Below are 18,639 nucleotides of genomic sequence, written 5' to 3' on the forward strand. Positions count from 1 at the left end.
ATGGTGATTTTTCGTTTTTATGGGCCGATGGGGCTATTGCGGAGCTTCCACAGATTCAGTAACATTAGCAAGTGGTGGAGGCCAGCAGATGCAACACGCTGGCAGGTGGATGACGGAAAGGCAGGAGGAGCAGAGACCCGAGGCGGTGAACTGAACTTCAGGTAAGAAGTTATGACCTGCAGTCTATCTGGGTCAGATATAAACCAAGTTTAGGTGGAGTTTATTTTCGTTATGCTGGCTTTTTACAGTCAGTTACAATAACTCGTACTGCGTACTAGCTAGCATGATGGAGTTTCTATACTGCTGTTTCAGCTACAATGAAAAAGACACAAAGCTGGAGTTATTCTGTGTCTTTGCTGCACAGCTGCCTCTTCTTCTCTCATTCTCCCCCCTTCCTCTCCTGTTCAATCACGAAACTGATCAATGATCAGCTGATCGCTTTTCTCTCTTGTTTGTTTATCTCCCACTTGGCGCCAGAAAGAGGAAACCAGCGGATGTTGTGCTAAACAACAGCAGCACATTTAAGCTTGATCAGCTGTTGTTAGAATTTATTTAATATTAATTTCTAGTATCAGCTGAGGTTTGCCGAGCCACAGCTGTAAAAGCTGCTGGTCATGATATCGGTTTGGTTATCTGGTGAGAGGGAAACATGAAGATGAAACCAGGCCTGGTTTCATCTTCATGTTTGCCTTTACTGGATCATCAGAGCTGAACAGGTGATGGAGAAACAGGTTTACCTTTTAGGTGACACGAATGAGTGGAAGGGAAGTTATGAACAGTTTCTGAGAGACAAATAACACCAGGATCCTTTTCTAAGTAGCTGACAGCTGGTAACTGTGCAGGGGCGGGTCTAGCAAAGTTTTGCCAGGGGGGCCATGTGGCATTAACAGGGAAAGGAGGGCACAAAGAAATACTTCTCTTTGTTATGTCATTTAAAACTTTGAATAAATAATTATCTGAACCTTACAACAAACGTTTTCATCTGATGTAAAATGTATAGAAATCCATTATTGTACATAGTAATTTTTTCAGGGTCCCAACATAATTTCTTCAGAAGTAAGTACTGTATATGATGCCAGTATTTTCCCACATTTTCTAGATACTGTACCAGTACTGTGTGTAAAATGCCATCAAAAAGTCAATTAGGTTTTATTCTTCCTTACCTGTCTTTCTATCTCCTTTCACTTTTTAAAGGTTGCCATGTTAGAAAAAATGTTTTGCCCTGCCATGCTGTTTATTGATGTGGCAAATGAATGGTTTATGAAAATATATCTAAATCTGTCATCAGTAGTCAGTAATGATCATGTCTCACCTCTAGTCTTCTCTGTCTTAATTTCAGGTTTTCACCATGTGTTCTAGATAGTTTAGGAGGTTAACTCGACCAAGCAGTCTACTTTTGGGTACTGTTTAGAATACCAGAATAGGGAGGATGGTGTAGGTTTAAGTTTATTAGATTGATACATATATACCAACAAGACAGTGTACATCACTGTGACAACAGCGTTTTTTTTTTTTCATTCAAAGGCTTTATGGTTTTTCCTATAATACCTGGTGGGCCAGTCTCTAGTCAAAATGCCCAGGCCGATTTTTTGTCCCAGTCCAGCCCTGGTAACTTGGGGTAAATTTCTTCTGTGATTGTCCTTTTTGGTGGAGCAACTGCCTTGATCAACAGTAGCTCCTCCTGGTGTTAAAACTGAGAAGTGCAATACACTCAGGCAAAAGTTGAAGTGTGGGCCATATTCTATTCTATTTATAAAATTACTTGTGGGCCAATTAAAAATGGACCGCGGGCCGGAGTTTGGACACCCCCTGATTTACATTGTAGATTCTTACTGAAGGCATAAAAACTATGAACGAACACATGTGAAATTATGTGATAATGAAAAAACAGTGTGAAATAACTCAAAACATTTATTATTTTTATTTTATATTCATCAAAATAGCCACCCTTTGCTTTGATTACTGCTTTGCACTCTCTTGGCATTCTCTCGATAAGCTTCATGAGGTGGTCATCCTAAAATGGTTTTCCAACAGTCTTGAAGGAGTTACCAGGGACGCTGAGCACTTGTTGGTCCTTTCGCCTTCACTCTGCGGTCCATCTCATCCCAGACCATCTTGACTGGGTTTAGGTCAGGTGACTGTGGAGGCCAGGCCATTTAGCGCAGCACTCCATCCCTCTCCTTCTTGGTCAAATAGCCCTTAAACAGCCTGGAGGTGTGTTTGGGCTCATTGTCCTGTTGAAAAATAAATGATGGCCCAACTAAACTGGATGGGATGGCATGTTGCTGCAGGATGCTGTAGTAGCCATGCTGGTTCAGTGTGCCTTCAGTTTTGAATAAATCCCCAACAGTGTCACCAGCAAAGCACCCCCACACCATCTCACCTCCTCCTCCATGCTTCAAGGTGGGAACCATGCATGTAGAGACCATGCGTTCAACTTTTCTGCATCACACAAAGACACAAAGGGTGGAACCAAAGATCTCAAATTTGGACTCATCAGACCAAAGCACAGATTTCCACTGGTCTAATTTTACATTCCTTGTGTTTCTTGGCAAAAACAAATCTCCTCTGCTTGTTGCTTTTCCTTAGTTGTGGTTTAATAGCAGCTATTTGACCATAAAGACCTGATTGTCACAGTCTCCTCTGAACAGTTGATGTAGAGCTGTGTCTGCTACTGGATCTCTGTGTGTCATTTATCTGGGCTCTAATCTGAGGTGCTGCTAAATTGCGATTTTTGAGGCTGGTGACTCGGATGAATTTATCCTCAGCAGCAGAAGTGACTCTTGGTCTTCCTTTCCTGTCCTCACTTGAGCCAGTTTCGTTGTAACACTTGATTGTTTTTCCGACTGTACTTGGGGACGCATTAAAAGTTTTAGCAATTTTCCGGACTGACTGACATTAAGTTTTTAAAGTAATGATGAACTGTCGTTTCTCTTTACTTAGCTGATTGGTTCTTGCCATAATATGAATTCTAACAGTTGTCAAATAAGGCTGTCAGTTGTGTACCAACCTGACTTCCAAGCATATGTGCCAACAAAGCCAAGGGTAGCTACTTTGAGGAATCTAAACTATAAGATATATTTAGAGTTATTTATTTAAAGAAATAACGCCAACAGCTAATCCTTTACAGGACCACCAGAATCACCATGTATGATGTCACCACCGTGCACTGAAAAAAGTACAAAAAAAAGAAAGAAGAAATATAAGCTGTTGCGTCATTAAATGGTTGAAGAATAATTGTGAAGCAGGTCAGAACACAGAGGAGACAAAACCATGCATGATGTCAGCAAAATGGTTAACTTTTCTTTGTACTGGTGTCAGGGGGACCCTTTTATGGAGCGGTTTGCTTTGTTGGCAAGTATGATTATCATCTACCATATTTTGACTTTCAACCACATCCTTTATTCAAGGTAAGTTTGTCTGTTTGACACTTATCTTTGCAACTTTATCTTTATATTGTTTCCTCATCAGTCTGAAATACATTCACTACTGTATGATTATTCGTCATTAATTTTGCACCACTTGCTGCTGTTGTACCTCACTGTCATTTATCAACTTCTTCTTTGGTCTAAATGTTCTTATTTGCACCTTAGAGCTTCTCAATTTTTGTGAAGTTAAATACCTTCGTATGTATGATTTCCAGCTGTTATCTTTTACTTATTTTGGGTTTTATGGAGAAAAAAAAATGTAATCCATCTACTAAACACAATATGAGTAATTTGACTTTTCAGTTATATCCAGCCGGCGACACAGAGTTGATAGTTAGGACTTTTTCACCATATTTCGAGCCAAATGTTCCCTGCAGTATTTTTTTTTTAACTTTTATGTAATCAGTGGATTGAATATTGAAACTTTAAACTATTCTCTGTAGATATACTCTGTGATATTGTATGTTTTCTTTCATGTTGTATGAATCCTTAAACAACAGCCAATGTAACAACTGACTGTAGAACTGTTGATATGGCAGATTAAGCAAATAGTATGCAAAGTATAATTGATAAAAACAAAAATTCCTTTCTTTATTTCTCTTATTTTCAATCTCTTCTGTTTAATTATACTCACAAGTAAAGAAGGCAGATATCTGATGTGACAGAGCTGAATGATATCATCTTTGAGTTCTGCAGCAAACTAGATGAACCATAGATTGAAGATAAGCTGTCACTATAGTAGATCAACATGTGCATAAACAGGTCTTCAAACTTTCACACTTGTTGATGTATCACTCATTTAGTGTTTGAAGCACAAATCTGACTTCGTTATTCAATATTTACTCTGTAAAAAATAATTGTACTTCATGTGCTCATTAGCTATCTGGTGCTGTATAGCCCAAATATGTGGAGACGGCGTCTGATGCTCAGTCGTTTTAAGATAGTTGAACATTTTAGACTTTCTGTATATATCTCTAAATCATACTTATGTGTGTGTGGGTGTGTGTGTGTGTGTGTGTGTGTGTGGGTGGGTGTGTAGAAGCAGACGCTCTCACAGTGCAGGGTTCTTAGAAAACAGAACTAATCCAAGAAAATAGAAAAAAGAATCCATTTTAAAAAATTTCTGAGAACTTTTGTGAATGTTTTGTGTGTTCTGATGAAAATGTTTTCAATTGAAGGAAATCTTGGAACATCTGGTGGTGCAGCAACAGCAGGAATGTCTCCCTGCACCCCCTGCAGCTATAGGACCCTAGTCTTCCCCTCAACAAGTTTTCCTTCTAGACTCTACAGCTGACTTCCACATGCTTCTCTATACTCAGTTGTCAGATCAAGGTACGAGTCCTTCTTTCTCTCACAGGGTAACTTCATCCTTCCCTTCCACTGGACAGTGAGTTCTGCCATGATCAGTTGTTGGCTGAGGGCTCTGATTTAATACCTCCTCTATCCAGGCTACCGAAATTATGACTAGCTCCTTCCTCTCCTTATTGGTGGATTATAATCATATAGAATAGAATAGAATAGAATAGAATGCCTTTATTGTCACTATACAGTTGTACAATGAGATACAGAGCATCTCCTACTCAGTGTAAACATGCTGGGGGGGGGGGTAAAGTTCTGCAGCGCTATGTACATATGGACAGTATTAACATAGGGAAAAACATATATATATATATATAAAATGTACAATATACAAGCCATAAGTAATATGTAATAAATAGTGTTATGTATATACAGTTGAATTATTGCACCAAGGAACCGGAAAGTGTGGACCCTCTCCACACACTCCCCTTCAACTCCTCACTGCAGGCATGTCATGTGCCTGCCTGCTTCAAGTCCTCTACCATAATCCCTGTCCCCAAGAAACCTAGGATCACTGGACTAAATGACTACAGACCCGTGGCTCTGACATCTGTGGTCATGAAGTCTTTTGAGCGCCTGGTTCTCTCCTATCTCAAGACCCTCACGGCCCCCCTCCTGGACCCCCTGCAGTTTGCATACAGAGCCAACAGGTCTGTAGATGACACCATCAACATGGCCCTACACTTCATCCTGCAGCATCTGGACTCCTCAGGAACCTACGCCAGGATCCTGTTTGTATACTTCAGCTCTGCCTTCAACACCATCCTTCCAGACCATCTCCGAGACAAGCTTTCCCAGATGAATGTGCCTGATCCCATCTGCCGGTGGATCACTGACTTCCTGGCGGACAGGAAACAGCATGTGAGGCTGGGAAAGAATGTCTCGGACTCCCGGACCATCAGCACCCTGGACACAGTCTGTTTGACCTGCTCCCCTCAGGCAGGAGGCTCCGGTCCATTCGCACCAGAACCTCTCGCCATAAGAACAGTTTCTTCCCCTCTGCTGTTGAACACATGAACAATAACCGTATGACTGTTCCCACCACTAACACATGACCCTACGCTGTGTCACTGCATCATTCCATGTTTGGCACTGATCACCACCTGCACTCATGTATATATCATGTATCTATCTATCTATCTATCTATCTATCTATCTATCTACTTAGCACTTTTAATTCTTATTCTCATTTTTATTTTCATGTCTATTAAAGCTTAATTTATAACAGTATGTTTGCACTGAAGCACCGCAGCAATTTCCTAATGTTGTAAACCCGCTCAACATTTGGCAATAAAACCCTTTCTGATTCTGATTCTAGAGGGGGGCCAAGTCGGTGCTGTGTCTCCTGAAGTCAACAATGAGCTCTTTGGTTTTCTTAGTGTTCAGTGCCAGGTTGTTTTCTGAACACCATGCTGCCAGCTTCAGGACTTCCTCTCTGTACTCTGCCTCGTCTCCCTTCGAGAAGAGTCCGACTACCGTGGTGTCATCAGCAAACTTGATGATGAGAGTGTTGTTGTGGGTCGAACTGCAGTCGTGGGTGTAGAGAGAATTCATGAGAATATATGAACAATAACAGTGGCATCCTCTCTCCATCCACTGTAAAACAGATGAGTTCTTCCCTGCCACCTTTCTGTATGGAGAGAATGTGATATTTGGACGATTTAACATTAATCCTGGTCCACGCATGAAGTTCTTCAAACCTTTCCAGGAGCCAAATGATGTTTGAAGAAGAGTTATTAAATCATCCATGTAACCCTTCAAAGCTGGCAATCATTGGCCTGGCTGCGTTCTTACTTCTCTGACTCCTGTTTATATTTTGTTTGAGATACAGTACTGTATCTGACAAGTATAGAAAGGCACTACCTTCCTCACTGTGGAAACACTTGATGCAGTCAAAAACCTAGCATAAAATGTTACGCTTTGGGATGAGAACGTGTTGGAATGACACTACCTGCAGCAAACAAGATGAACCACAGAAACCACATTTTCCAGATTAAGATTTGAGCTCTGATGCTCAAGAGTGAGTTTTTTGTCAGGACTTTACTGATCAACCTTTAGAAAATACCATTTTAATAGACTAACTCATCTTGTTTTTAATGGAAAATCATTTTCTTCTTGTTCTTTCATCTGCTACCTTTAAGAATAAACACAAAATTATGGAATACTTGGCTGTCCCAACTCCACTTGATGTTTGTATAGTGGGAAAGTTATGGGTGATTAAGACCTGGGATTTGAAAAATTCAGCAAAATGACTCAGTGTGTCGCTTGGATTTTTTTATACTGCAAAATACACACAGGTAATAATCCACATGTAGTAGGAGAACAGGACACTTTATTAAAACCAGATTTAAATGTTTGTGCTTTTTATGCCCCAGAACTTTTAAACACATTTGTATTTGTTCATAAATGATTATCACAGTAGTTCCTCATCAATATTGACTCTTAATAATTTTTAATTTGTCACAGTGATTCTTTCTCATGCAGGTTCACTGATTTGAATCAAGGAAAAGTGTAGATGTCACAATGACCTCACACTACAAATCTAAATATTCCATTTCAGTTTGTGGAAATTGAGCTAAATGCTAAAATGATCACTGTTACAGAAGAAAAACCACAGTTTCATGCGGGGAATATTTTTAATTTCTGTCTCGGCTACATTGACAGAGCAATCAGAAATGCTGACATTTCAATAATGCTGTTCAATAACAGCAAAACTTCAGGGATTTTACTCAAAATGTTTTGTGGTTTTGTAGAATCATGTCGATCCATTGGAGGTATTTTGTGATGTCCGTGTAGACGTTGGGTTTATCTGGGTAGTTACAATTGCTGTTGTGGTTGAAAGAAACGATACCAACAGCAAACCCTTTGCACACCAGAGGACCACCAGAATCACCCTGTGAGGAGGAAGCATTTTAATTGGTCAGTTTATAGTAAGTGTTTAATACAGTACATTTATCAAAAAGAAACCTGCTGACATTGGACAGAATACATACCTGACAGAATCCTTTGCTTGTGCCATATCCACCTGCACAGATAACATTGGCAGGAAGTTGAGGCCATTGATTCTTACAGACTTGTGGGTTAATGACAGACACGTCCACCACCCTCAGCTCACCAACAGTTTTACCATCATTCATAGTTTTTCCCCATCCAGCCACCTGGCACACTTCATTTTCTGTTAGATCTATTTCAGCATGCGGAAGTTGAATTTCATCGTGTAGATCGTTTGTGGTTGCCAACTGGACACACACAATAAAAAGTAAAAATATAAATAAGACCACAAATATATTTCATGTGAAACTGTTGTCAGTATAAAGATGTACTTACTTGTAGGAGCATGATGTCATCACCCTTCTCAGGTGTGTTGTAACTGCTATAGACGAATTTTTTTTTAATCTCTACTATTTGGCCATTCTTGAGATTGTGGTTGCCAAGAACAACATGCGTGGGGAAGCTGAAGGAATAATCATTAAGAGGTTTTCAATTCATTTTCTAAATCTGTTTTAATGACATGAATCAGAGATTGAAGCAGGAGGTCGTCCGTTTAGCTCACTGGTTTGGCAGTGAACCATATGCCACATGACTGAAATTGAGCAGAGCTTTGCTGCGCATCTTTCCCTGCTCTCAACTTATGTTCCTGTCTAATCTTCACTGCTCCACTATCCAATAAAGGCAAAGAATTATCTGTAGGAAATAGACTTAAGCAGAAGATGTTTGATTACTCACTCGTCAAAACAGTGTGCGGCAGTGACCACAAAGTTATTAGTGATGAGAAACCCTCCACACACATGACCGCCGTTGTTTTGCACAGAGACCATATATCGCATTGAACTCTCCGGTGCTTTTCCTCCATGTATGATGCCACCCCCATGCACTGAATAAAGTAAAAGAAAAAAAGGAAAATTAAATGGATGACTCATTAAATGGTTGAAGAATAACAACAAGGACTTGTGATTCTTACCGAGTTGTCCAAAGCAGGTCAGAACAAGGAGGAGGAGAACTTTCTGCAGACCGAACATGATGCAAGCAAAATGGTTAGCCTTTGTTTGTACTGTAGGAGTCTCAGGTTCAGCCTTTTATAGAGCAGCTTTCTTTTGGCAAGTATGATTATCATCTGTCATTTTTTGCCTTTTGACCACTTCCTTTGCTACGTGTATTTTTGCCTATTTGAAACTTGTGTTATCTTTGCATGGTCTTGCTTATCATAAGTACAGTGCATCATCAGTCAGCAACACACTGCTTTGCACACAGAAATAAAATTCTTCACAAAAGCCTCTCACATTATTTTACAAATTATTTATCCTTTTTGCTGATAGCAACCTGCAGTCATTTGATGTATTTTTCACAAGTATTATATTTATCTGCTGAGGAATCCCCAACCTCCCTGTTGATGCCTAAAGAGCTCTTTTTTTCATCTCATCTGACCAAAGGACGCACTTCAAGTATATATAATATTTTTTCAGCTTGTCCTTAGCATGCATCAGTCTGACTTGAAAGTTTCTCTTTTTCTTGGTCTGCAAGTCAATTCTTGTGCAGTGTTCTGGTGACAGTCTTCTTTGAGACTTCAATTCCTGAGTTGTCTGAGTCATTCACTTGTGTCTTGGCAGTTGTTCAAGGGCAGGGTTCTCAAACTTGCAGCCCAGGGGCCACTTGCGGCCCATGTCACCCCTACTTGCAGCCCGTATCTCATTTTTAAGTCTGACATCATTAGCCGTTTCTGGGTCCAAACTCCGCTTCAGGTCCCAAAGTCAACACTGTGGCATCACTGAGAGTTACAAACTGTGTAAATTCTTTCATCTTTAATAAAATGATCGGTGTGGCTGCTCTACCAGGTGTAACAATTAAGTTTAACATCCAGGCATCAAAGAAAAGAGAATTTATTAAGTTTAATGGAGTTCGAAGTTAGCAGGGAGTTAGCTCGCTAGTTTCCATCTAAAAATGACATACTGTGGCGACCCACTAGAGGGCTCCACTCACACCCAAGCTTGTAGGAGGGGTTCTGTTGTGTTTGGGCGCGATATGCTCAGTCAATGTATGGAGGTGAATAAAGTTGGAGTGGAAAACTAGAGCTCCTGTGTTGTGTGTCACATTCCTCCATAATACCTTGTTCTGACTGAGGGATTTCTGAAAAAATGAAAACATACAGCTCTGCTATCACTTCAGATATAAGTGAAGACAGAAAACTAAACAGTAGTGGTGTTTGTAGGGTATATCATGATGTGCTATGTGGTACTAGCTACATAACTATGGTTAGCATAATATAAACACATTAGCACAGTGAAGCTGGAGGATGAACGCTAAGTTTTTTCCACTCAATAAAAGTCAACACAAAGGTTACTGATGGTTAGGGACAAATGCAATTGCATGGCAGGAAAAAGATGCTGTAAATGGACCAAACTTCAGTCAGTTGAACAACTGAGATAATCCATCCACAATAGAGGTTAGTCATTAACACACTGCTGCATGGGCTGGGCCATAGTTATATCATAAGGTTTGAAAAACCGAGCTTTAAAACGTGCTGCTGATGAATAGTAGTAATAAAAACTAATAGAGGGCGACAGTGATCACTGACTTTTTAGGGGCTTGTTCAGATTAAATAGAACAAGATACAAAGCATTAAAATACGTTAAAAATACAACAGCCTTAATAAACACAGAAGTAGCTTTCGAACATCATCACTCAATAATAACCGGATATTGATGTGAAGAAATATAATGCAATTTGGCCCTCGAAGTTACTTTTTTTATTGAGGATTTGTTTGTTGTTGAGTACAATGTTAAAATAACTTTTTTAAAAAGCAAACAGATTTTTAATATGAAGGCAATATGAGCAGAGAGTGCAAAGATGCTGAGGCACTAGCTGTGTTGGTTCAGTGAGAGATTCAAAAACTAATGTGTACACTTATGTCTGCATTTTTATTTTGTTAAATATGAGCACAATGATAGCAGAAGTGCTGCCACGTGTCTGGCCAGAGACTAAGTACCAATGTGTTTATTTGGTAGTTCAATGAAAGGCTTCAGTTAGTTAAGAGTGGGGGGGGGGGGGGGGGGGACTGCATTCACGTTTGCAGTTTTGTCACATTATACAGTATTTAAAAAATAATATTTGTGAGTGTTTTCTTGATGTTTGTTTGCTTTTTTTTTTTTTTTTGTACTGCTTGAACACTAAAGTGGCTGTCCAATGAAATGACAGTGCCAGTGGCCCACAGCTCATTTAAGCTTGAGACCCCTCCTCTAGGGTCTTTAGATACATCTCTCACTAGGTTTTCTTTGCATAGTTTTTCACTTCCTACCTCTGCCAAGCTTGTTCTGTACTGCATGGCTCTCTTGGATCATCCTTGATCATGCTTTTCAGTCCAGTTCTTAACACACGGAAAAGCTGTGATAACTTTGTATATCCATCTTCTGCTTTGTTTTGGGAGCATCAACAATTCTTTTTCTTGAGTCTAACTGATTTCTTTTGCTTTTGGCATGATGCTGATGTTGATGTATGTTTTTATTGTTATTACTGGTTATTGTTTCTACCAGTGCTTAGTTAGTGCACATACCATACAGATCTAGAGGCAACATCATAAGTGGATTACATTTGATTGCATAAGTATTTCTTTTACAATTGTAGCTGCTGCTCATTGAGCAGCCATGTCCAGTTTCTGTGTTTGTTAGAAATAAGTCTGGTTTGTTTAATATTAACACCTATCCTAATCACAAAAACATAATTTTCATCCTTCTACTAAACACAATATGAATATTTTTACTTATATCCAGCAGATGATACAGAGTTGATAGTTAGTTTTCTCACATATTAAACGCTGATGTCTGACGTGACACATTTAAACGATATTATCTTGGAGTTCTGCAGCAAACTACATAAACCATAGAAACCACAGCATGAAGATAAGATGTTACTATAGTAGAACAACACGTACATAAACAGGTCTTCAAAGTTTCACATTTGTTGATATATCACTCATTTAGTGTTTGCAACACTAATCTGACTTTGTTAGTATTTTTTAAGAATACTGAAGTACGTGTGCTCGTTAAGTGTACATGCTGGTGCTGTATATTTCAAATCTTATTACCCCGTGGAGAGGGTGCCTCCCGTCGGCCATTAGAAAATGCTATTTAATATTTAGTTCACTGAGATGTCTGATAAAGCTTTTTGAAAAAGTCCATATCAGATGCTGTGTCATTTCTTTCATCATACAAATGTCACCTCTTTCTTATTCATGCCTGTCATTGGTAGCTAAAGAACTGATTTCACTCCTGCCCGCCTCTACAACCTGATGAATTTCTTAAGGCTGCATCTGCTGTGTGTGTGTGTGTGTGTGTGTGTGTGTGTGTGTGTGTGTGTGTGTGTGTGTGTGTGTGTGTGTGTGTGTGTGTGTGTGTGTGTGTCTAAATCTCAGAAGGTTATACTATGATATTGTAACACATTGTCTCTGTTTTAACGAAAACCTGTGTGTATTCAGTGTTACTTTTCTAAGCTGTTTACGTACTTCAAAGACCTTGCCCCCGAGTCACCCTCGTGTCACCGGGCTGCTTCCTCTATGTAGTCACAGATATGATCAGATCTGATTACAGCTGAAGGCACGAAATGCAAAGACTAAGACTCACTTAGTCAATCAGTACATCTGTTAATGTACTGATTGGAAAAGTCTTGTTTAATAATCTAGAAAATGTTGCTGACTCAAATTTCTGGCTTTAGACAAAGATAACCGCAAAAAATACAGCAGTTTGTTTTTGTATTAGGTTTTTTTTTTTTTTTGGCTCATATTCTCTGCACCATATTTGGGGAGAAAAGTTCATCTTTTGTACCGAGTCTGTAGTTCTCATAGGCTCTTTATCTGCATCATCTTTGTCTCTGCAGATGTGTGGAGTGTAGAAAGATGGGACCCAAGTCCAGATGCTGACAATGGACTTAACTGTGAGTGAACCTTTATTAGCAGCAGGGACAGAATACAAAAATCAGAAAGTGGCAAAGACTAAATTAAAAAAAACCCTAAACTGGGAGGCAACTACAAAAGCAATACAAAGGAACTAAAAACCTAAAAACCTGAGAGGAGATGTCAAGCACAGAACATGAAAACCTGAGACTCTGGAACATGGAGAAATGCAGGCAATACCCAGACAACCCATCAACAAACAGAGGAAGAAAAAGGGCTTCAATACACAGGGATAATGAGGGAATGAGACACAGGAAGAGAGCACAGCTGGGAGAAATCACACTAACATAGCACATGATACTGTCAAAGTAAAACAGGAAACATGAGACAGGCACAGACATGAACACATAACTTGACTACGTGGCACAAGGAACACAGGGGAAGCACAGAGACAGAAACCAAGAGACTAGAAACTATAAATAACAATGAAATCCAAGACTACAAATATTTCAAAACACTGGGTCACCGACTCAGGACTGCAACAATGTCAGCATGTTGCTGGGTGTTTGTTACATACTCAATTTCCAGGACCAACACCCCAATACAGGAAGTCTGGTTTGGCTTTCTGTTTAAAAAAGCCAGAATATTTGATCCTATGGGTCTTAACCAACCAGCAATGCAAAGCTTAGATGGACCCTCAGGGGACTCACCTAGTTTTAAGTCCAGGTGTCTTCCCTGCCACCTCTGTTACACCAGCTCCCCTCACGAGCTGCATTCAGAATACCTGGTTTAATTTTAGGGGCCTGGACAGTAGGCCTCAAGGGTCAATTTGGACCTCCTCGGCTTTACTGCTGCTAAATTGCTTTAATAAAATTTCCTGCAATGAAAGTCTAAATTATGGACATTCCCTTTTTAACCCTTTGGGAAATGGTAAAGGTAAAAATCTGAGTATTAACTCATTTTTGGTAAATCACTCTTACGGGTTACTCCGGCCCTTTATCGTAACCAACCATTGCCAAAAAAATACCAAAAAGATACAGAACCAATTTGTAAATTTACAGTTTGAGCAACGGTTCAGCCTCTGGAATCTCTGCTGAAATATCCAACGGTGAACTTCTGAAATCCAATCTTCTGAACTGCTCATCTCACAGAAGACAAAGGGAAGAACAAAGGATGTTCCTGGGCGCTCTCCTTTATACTCTGCCAAGTGCCCATTACCCACCTCTCCTCGTATCTAAACATTCAGTCATGTTGTTTACATAATATCATCCGAAGTATAGCCACGCCCTTATCAGCCTCCCATCTGACGTCTCCACATAAATTCAGAGAGTAGTGACTTCTGTGTGTCACTCTCACTCATTTCCCCCCTTCCACAAACATGATCCTATTTTTCAAGGCTGCTTTTTACACATCCTCTCAGTTAGGCCTGTCTTGGAATCATTATTATATTTTCTTATGCATTGTATTGGTTAAACTTAAACACACTTATATTGTATTATATTATATATTATATATCGTTCCGGGAAAAGCAGAACAGATGCAGGGCTAACACAGAGAAACAGACAATTTAGAGACAATTTATCACAATTAATCACCAGGTAAACAATCCACACAGGGAGAACATCAGTGCTGCTATTCTGAACATTATTAGACATAACTAACTATCAGCAAAATCACATATGAATTATGGTTCCATCTTCGATAATTGCAACACTTAACAACAATTCTCTCATTCAAAATCATATATGATGATAGGTTGGAGACTCATTTCTTATCTCTTGTGATGGCATCAGCCACACAGGGGTAAATTAGTCCATTTTTCACTTTATTAGTTTGCTTTGCAGTTTTCTTCATTAATCATTTGGTTAAACCTAACACTGATATTATGAGGCGCGCACATAGTAACATTGTGTGGTTTTTCTAAAATGTTTTGTTATATTAATTATGTTTCTCTTTCTTTGAGTTACCTGGGTTTGGGCGGTGGCTGTTTCCTGTCTGGGCAAAAGGCGTGGCTGAGGACTCTGGGGACAAAATGCCTGCTCAGCAGGACCAACCATGGGCTTACCAGGAGCAGGGGTGTTTTAGGCTTAGTTAGGTTATTCTGTGCTTAGTTAATATTAGTGTGTGTTTTTGTTTTCCCCCTATTGTGTTCAAATGGTTTGGCCAAATCATTATAAAAGCTACCCTCATGTGTCTTTTTAATTAGGTCAGTTTGTGAGTTAAGTTGTGTCTCACTTTGTTGTTTAAGTTTTGGAAATTACTTTTTGTAGAGTTATATTTAGTTGACCTGTTTTATGGGCCTGCTAAGTATGGTTTTGAATTTTGTTAATTTTGGACTTTTTGAGGGTTAAAATAAAGAAAACCCTTTTTGAAGATATTTTTGCTTGTGTCCTCTTTGCTTTGGCTGCTTGGTCCCTCACAATTGGTGGAAGCAGTGGGATCTGCCAGTTGAGGACACAGTATTTTTTTCTTTGAGGCTTTTTCACCCCCAGAAAAAAAAAGAAAAATGCATCGTGGCGGAAAGGTGGAAAAGAAGAAAGGAGTAACTGTTCAGAAGGAAGCTGATGCTGAGGAGGAAATTGGAGTCTCTGAAATGGTGGAGAGCACTGAGGTTGAAGAAAGGGAGCCATCTCTGTCAGATCTGATGTCAATATTGCAAGCTCATATGGGTCAACAGGAGGCTCGGGAAGCAAGGCAAGAAGAGGTAACTGCACGACAAGAACAAAAATTCAAAGCATTGCAACATCAGTTTCAGCTTTTACAGTTAGAGGTGCAGTCCCGGACATCACCAGTACCAGAGCGACCATTACCTACCACAGAGTCACCAGAGTCAAGGGAGCTACCTCACATTCCTAGTTCTCCTCAAGCTCAAGCTGAATCCAGTCAGTCATTATCAGGTCAGTTTTCATTGCATGAACCCAGACTGGAAAAGTTGACTGATAGTGATGATATTGAGCATTTTTTGACTACATTTGAACGCATTGCCTTAGCATATCGTTGGGAAAAAACAGACTGGGTTTTTCGATTAATACCACTGCTAACGGGCAAGGCAAGAGGGGCATACGTTCATATGGATATTGATGACTCTCTCAGCTATGACAAAGTTAAAGCTGCAATTTTGTCCAAATATGATGTTAACCCTGAGACCTACAGGCAGCGATTCCATTCACTGGAAGTCAGGCTTGATGAGAACCCTAAGGAGTTGTATGCTCGACTTAAAGATCTGTACGGGAAATGGATTCAGCCAAAAGGTAAAACGAACCAAGAAATTGGTGAAATAATCATCCTTGAACAATATTTGAGAATGTTGTCCCCTGAGCTACAGGTTTGGATTCGAGAGCACAATCCGTCTTCTGCAGCGAAGGCAGCTGAGCTGGCAGAAGTATTTGTAGCTGCCAGGAGGAATCAGCCCAGATGTATCATCAAAGGCCATTGTCAGCAGAAAAAACTCCTGTGGGTGAGAACCAGTTTGCTGGCAGACCATTAAAAAATTCAAAAAAGATTGTTTGTTACCTCTGTGGGTTAGAGGGCCACACAAAGCCAATGTGCCCAAAAACCTCAGCTAAGATGGTTCAAATGTGTTTCATGCCACGTTCACATGCTGAACATGGGTTCCAGTGTGACCAGACTGTTAAAATGATAAAAATTGAAGCTAATGGAACAACTTTAAGAGCTTTGCTTGATTCTGGCAGTTCTCGTACACTGATACATAGAGATTTTGTGCCCCCCAATATTGTCCGTGTTAGTGACACCATCCCCATTTGTTGTGTGCATGGAGATGAGAAGATGTACTCAACAGCTGACATGTACATTAAAGTGAATGGACAGACATACCTTTTAAATGTTGGGGTGGTTGATAACCTGCCTTATTCAGCTATTCTGGGACGAGATTTTCCAGTGCTTTTTGATTTGTTGGAGTCAGACCAGAATCATCAATGCAATGTGGCTGTTACTAGAGCCCAAGCTCAAATCTAGTGAAACCTCAGAAGTTTTCAGTGCCTTGCCATTTTTTTAATGAGGAATGGGAAGTTGCACCTGTGAAGCCTCGGAAAAGTCGCGGACAGAGGAGACAGGAGAAGTTCTAGCATACTATAGTACACCCAGAAATGCATACTGACCCAGACTTGCCTTTGGGACTTCAAATTCCTGGCAATATAATAGAGTTGCAAAAAACTGATCCTAGTTTAGCTTCCTGTTTTCAGCGAGCAATAGACAAGGACCAAGTAGAGGAGGCAGGCATTAACAAAAGTGACTATGTCTTGCAAAATGGCATACTTTACCATCAGATGGGCTCACTTCTGAAGCTAGTGGTCCCCCAAGAAGTTAGAGAAACCGTGCTTAATTTGGGACACTCTATTCCCTGGTCTGGCCACCTTGGTAAGCACAAAACCACAGCTCGTATTAAACATTTTTTCTGGCCTGGCCTCCATAGAGATGTAGCCTACTTCTGTAAGAGCTGTCCTCAGTGCCAGATGACATCCTCCAAAGTCCCTTCCAAAGCTCCACTCCAACCACTGCCTATTATTGGTACCCCATTTGAGCGCCTCGGAATGGATATTGTTGGACCCGTTGAGAAGAGTAAGTCAGGGAATCGCTATATGCTTGTAATCACTGATTATGCAACTAAATATCCAGAGGTCTTCCCACTGAAATCCATCAAGGCAAAATCAGTAGCTTTCTGCCTTGTACAGCTCTTCGCAAGAGTAGGGTTCCCACAGGAAATACTGACTGATCAGGGGAGTAACTTTATGTCCAACTTACTAAAACAGGTGTACAAGCTGCTGGGCATTAGAAGCCTGAGGACCACCCCATACCATCCTCAGACTGATGGGCTAACAGAACGGTTCAATCAGACTCTGAAGCAGATGCTCCGGAAGGTGGTAGATAAGAATGGTGCTGATTGGGATCAGTGGCTTCCTTATCTTCTCTTTGCCTACAGGGAAGTGCCACAAGCCTCCACTGGTTTCTCTCTGTTCGAACTTTTGTATGGGTATGAGGTACAAGGACCTCTAGCCCTGCTAAGAAACATCTGGGAGGGAGGCAAGGAAAAGATGGACTCTGTTAACATTGTTTCCTATGTTGTGCAGATGAGGGAGCGACTGCAGAAAATGAGTGAGCTTGCTCAGTCAAATATGACCAAAATCCAGCAGAAGCAGAAGTTTTGGTATGACCGAGCAGCTCGTCAGAGGTCTTTTAGTCCTGGACAAAAGGTGTTGGTGCTCCTCCCCACTGACAACAACAAGCTATTGGCTAAGTGGCAAGGGCCCTTTGAGGTTCAGAAGAAATTGGGGTCCACTACTTACCAAGTGTTCATCCCTGGAAAGCCACGCTCCAGCAGGGTTCTGCACATAAATCTATTGAAGGAATGGGTGTAATCCAGTGGTCCTGGTGCCAAAGAAGGATGAAAGCATGAGGTTCTGTATAGACTTCAGGTACCTAAACTCAATATCACTGTTTGATTCATACCCCACACCACGCATTGATGATTTGCTGGAACGGCTGGGGAAGGCAAAGTACTTGACCACACTTGACCTGTGCAAGGGATATTGGCAGGTGCCACTAACGGAGCGATCAAAGAAGTTGACTGCCTTTCGAACACCTTGGGGTCTCTTCCAATTTACAGTGATGCCATTCGGGCTGCATGGGGCTCCAGCAACCTTTCAGAGATTAATGGACCAAGTACTATGTGGTTTCTCAGATTTTGCATCTGCATATCTTGATGATATTGTCATCTACAGCACCACATGGGAGGAACACTTGGAACATCTGCATGCTGTCTTCGACCGTCTTGGCACTGCTGGGTTGACGGTGAACCCCTCTAAGTGTGTTTTTGCCTCTGCTGAGACTGCGTACCTGGGCCATGTGATCGGGAATGGGGTGATCAAGCCTCAGGTCAGTAAGATCCAAGCCATTGAGTCTTGTCCTCTCCCACAGACAAGGAAGCAACTAAGATCCTTTTTGGGCATGTGT

General features: G+C 40.6%; 1 protein-coding gene across 1 annotated transcript; it reads right to left on the reverse strand.

Annotated features, from left to right (window-relative positions):
• Positions 1-7,404: 7,404 nt before the first annotated feature.
• LOC113016314 (duodenase-1-like) lies at positions 7,405-14,803 on the reverse strand. Its single transcript, XM_026159056.1, has 6 exons — positions 14,637-14,803; positions 8,749-8,791; positions 8,514-8,661; positions 8,115-8,241; positions 7,781-8,026; positions 7,405-7,681 (listed from the first exon to the last, which is right to left on the reverse strand). The coding sequence occupies exons 1-6, from the start codon at positions 14,724-14,726 to the stop codon at positions 7,517-7,519; spliced, it is 819 nt and encodes a 272-aa protein (XP_026014841.1). The 5' UTR covers positions 14,727-14,803; the 3' UTR covers positions 7,405-7,516.
• Positions 14,804-18,639: the final 3,836 nt, after the last annotated feature.

The sequence above is a fragment of the Astatotilapia calliptera genome, chromosome 23 (genome assembly GCF_900246225.1).
Source record: "Astatotilapia calliptera chromosome 23, fAstCal1.2, whole genome shotgun sequence".
Classification (NCBI taxonomy): domain Eukaryota; kingdom Metazoa; phylum Chordata; class Actinopteri; order Cichliformes; family Cichlidae; genus Astatotilapia; species Astatotilapia calliptera.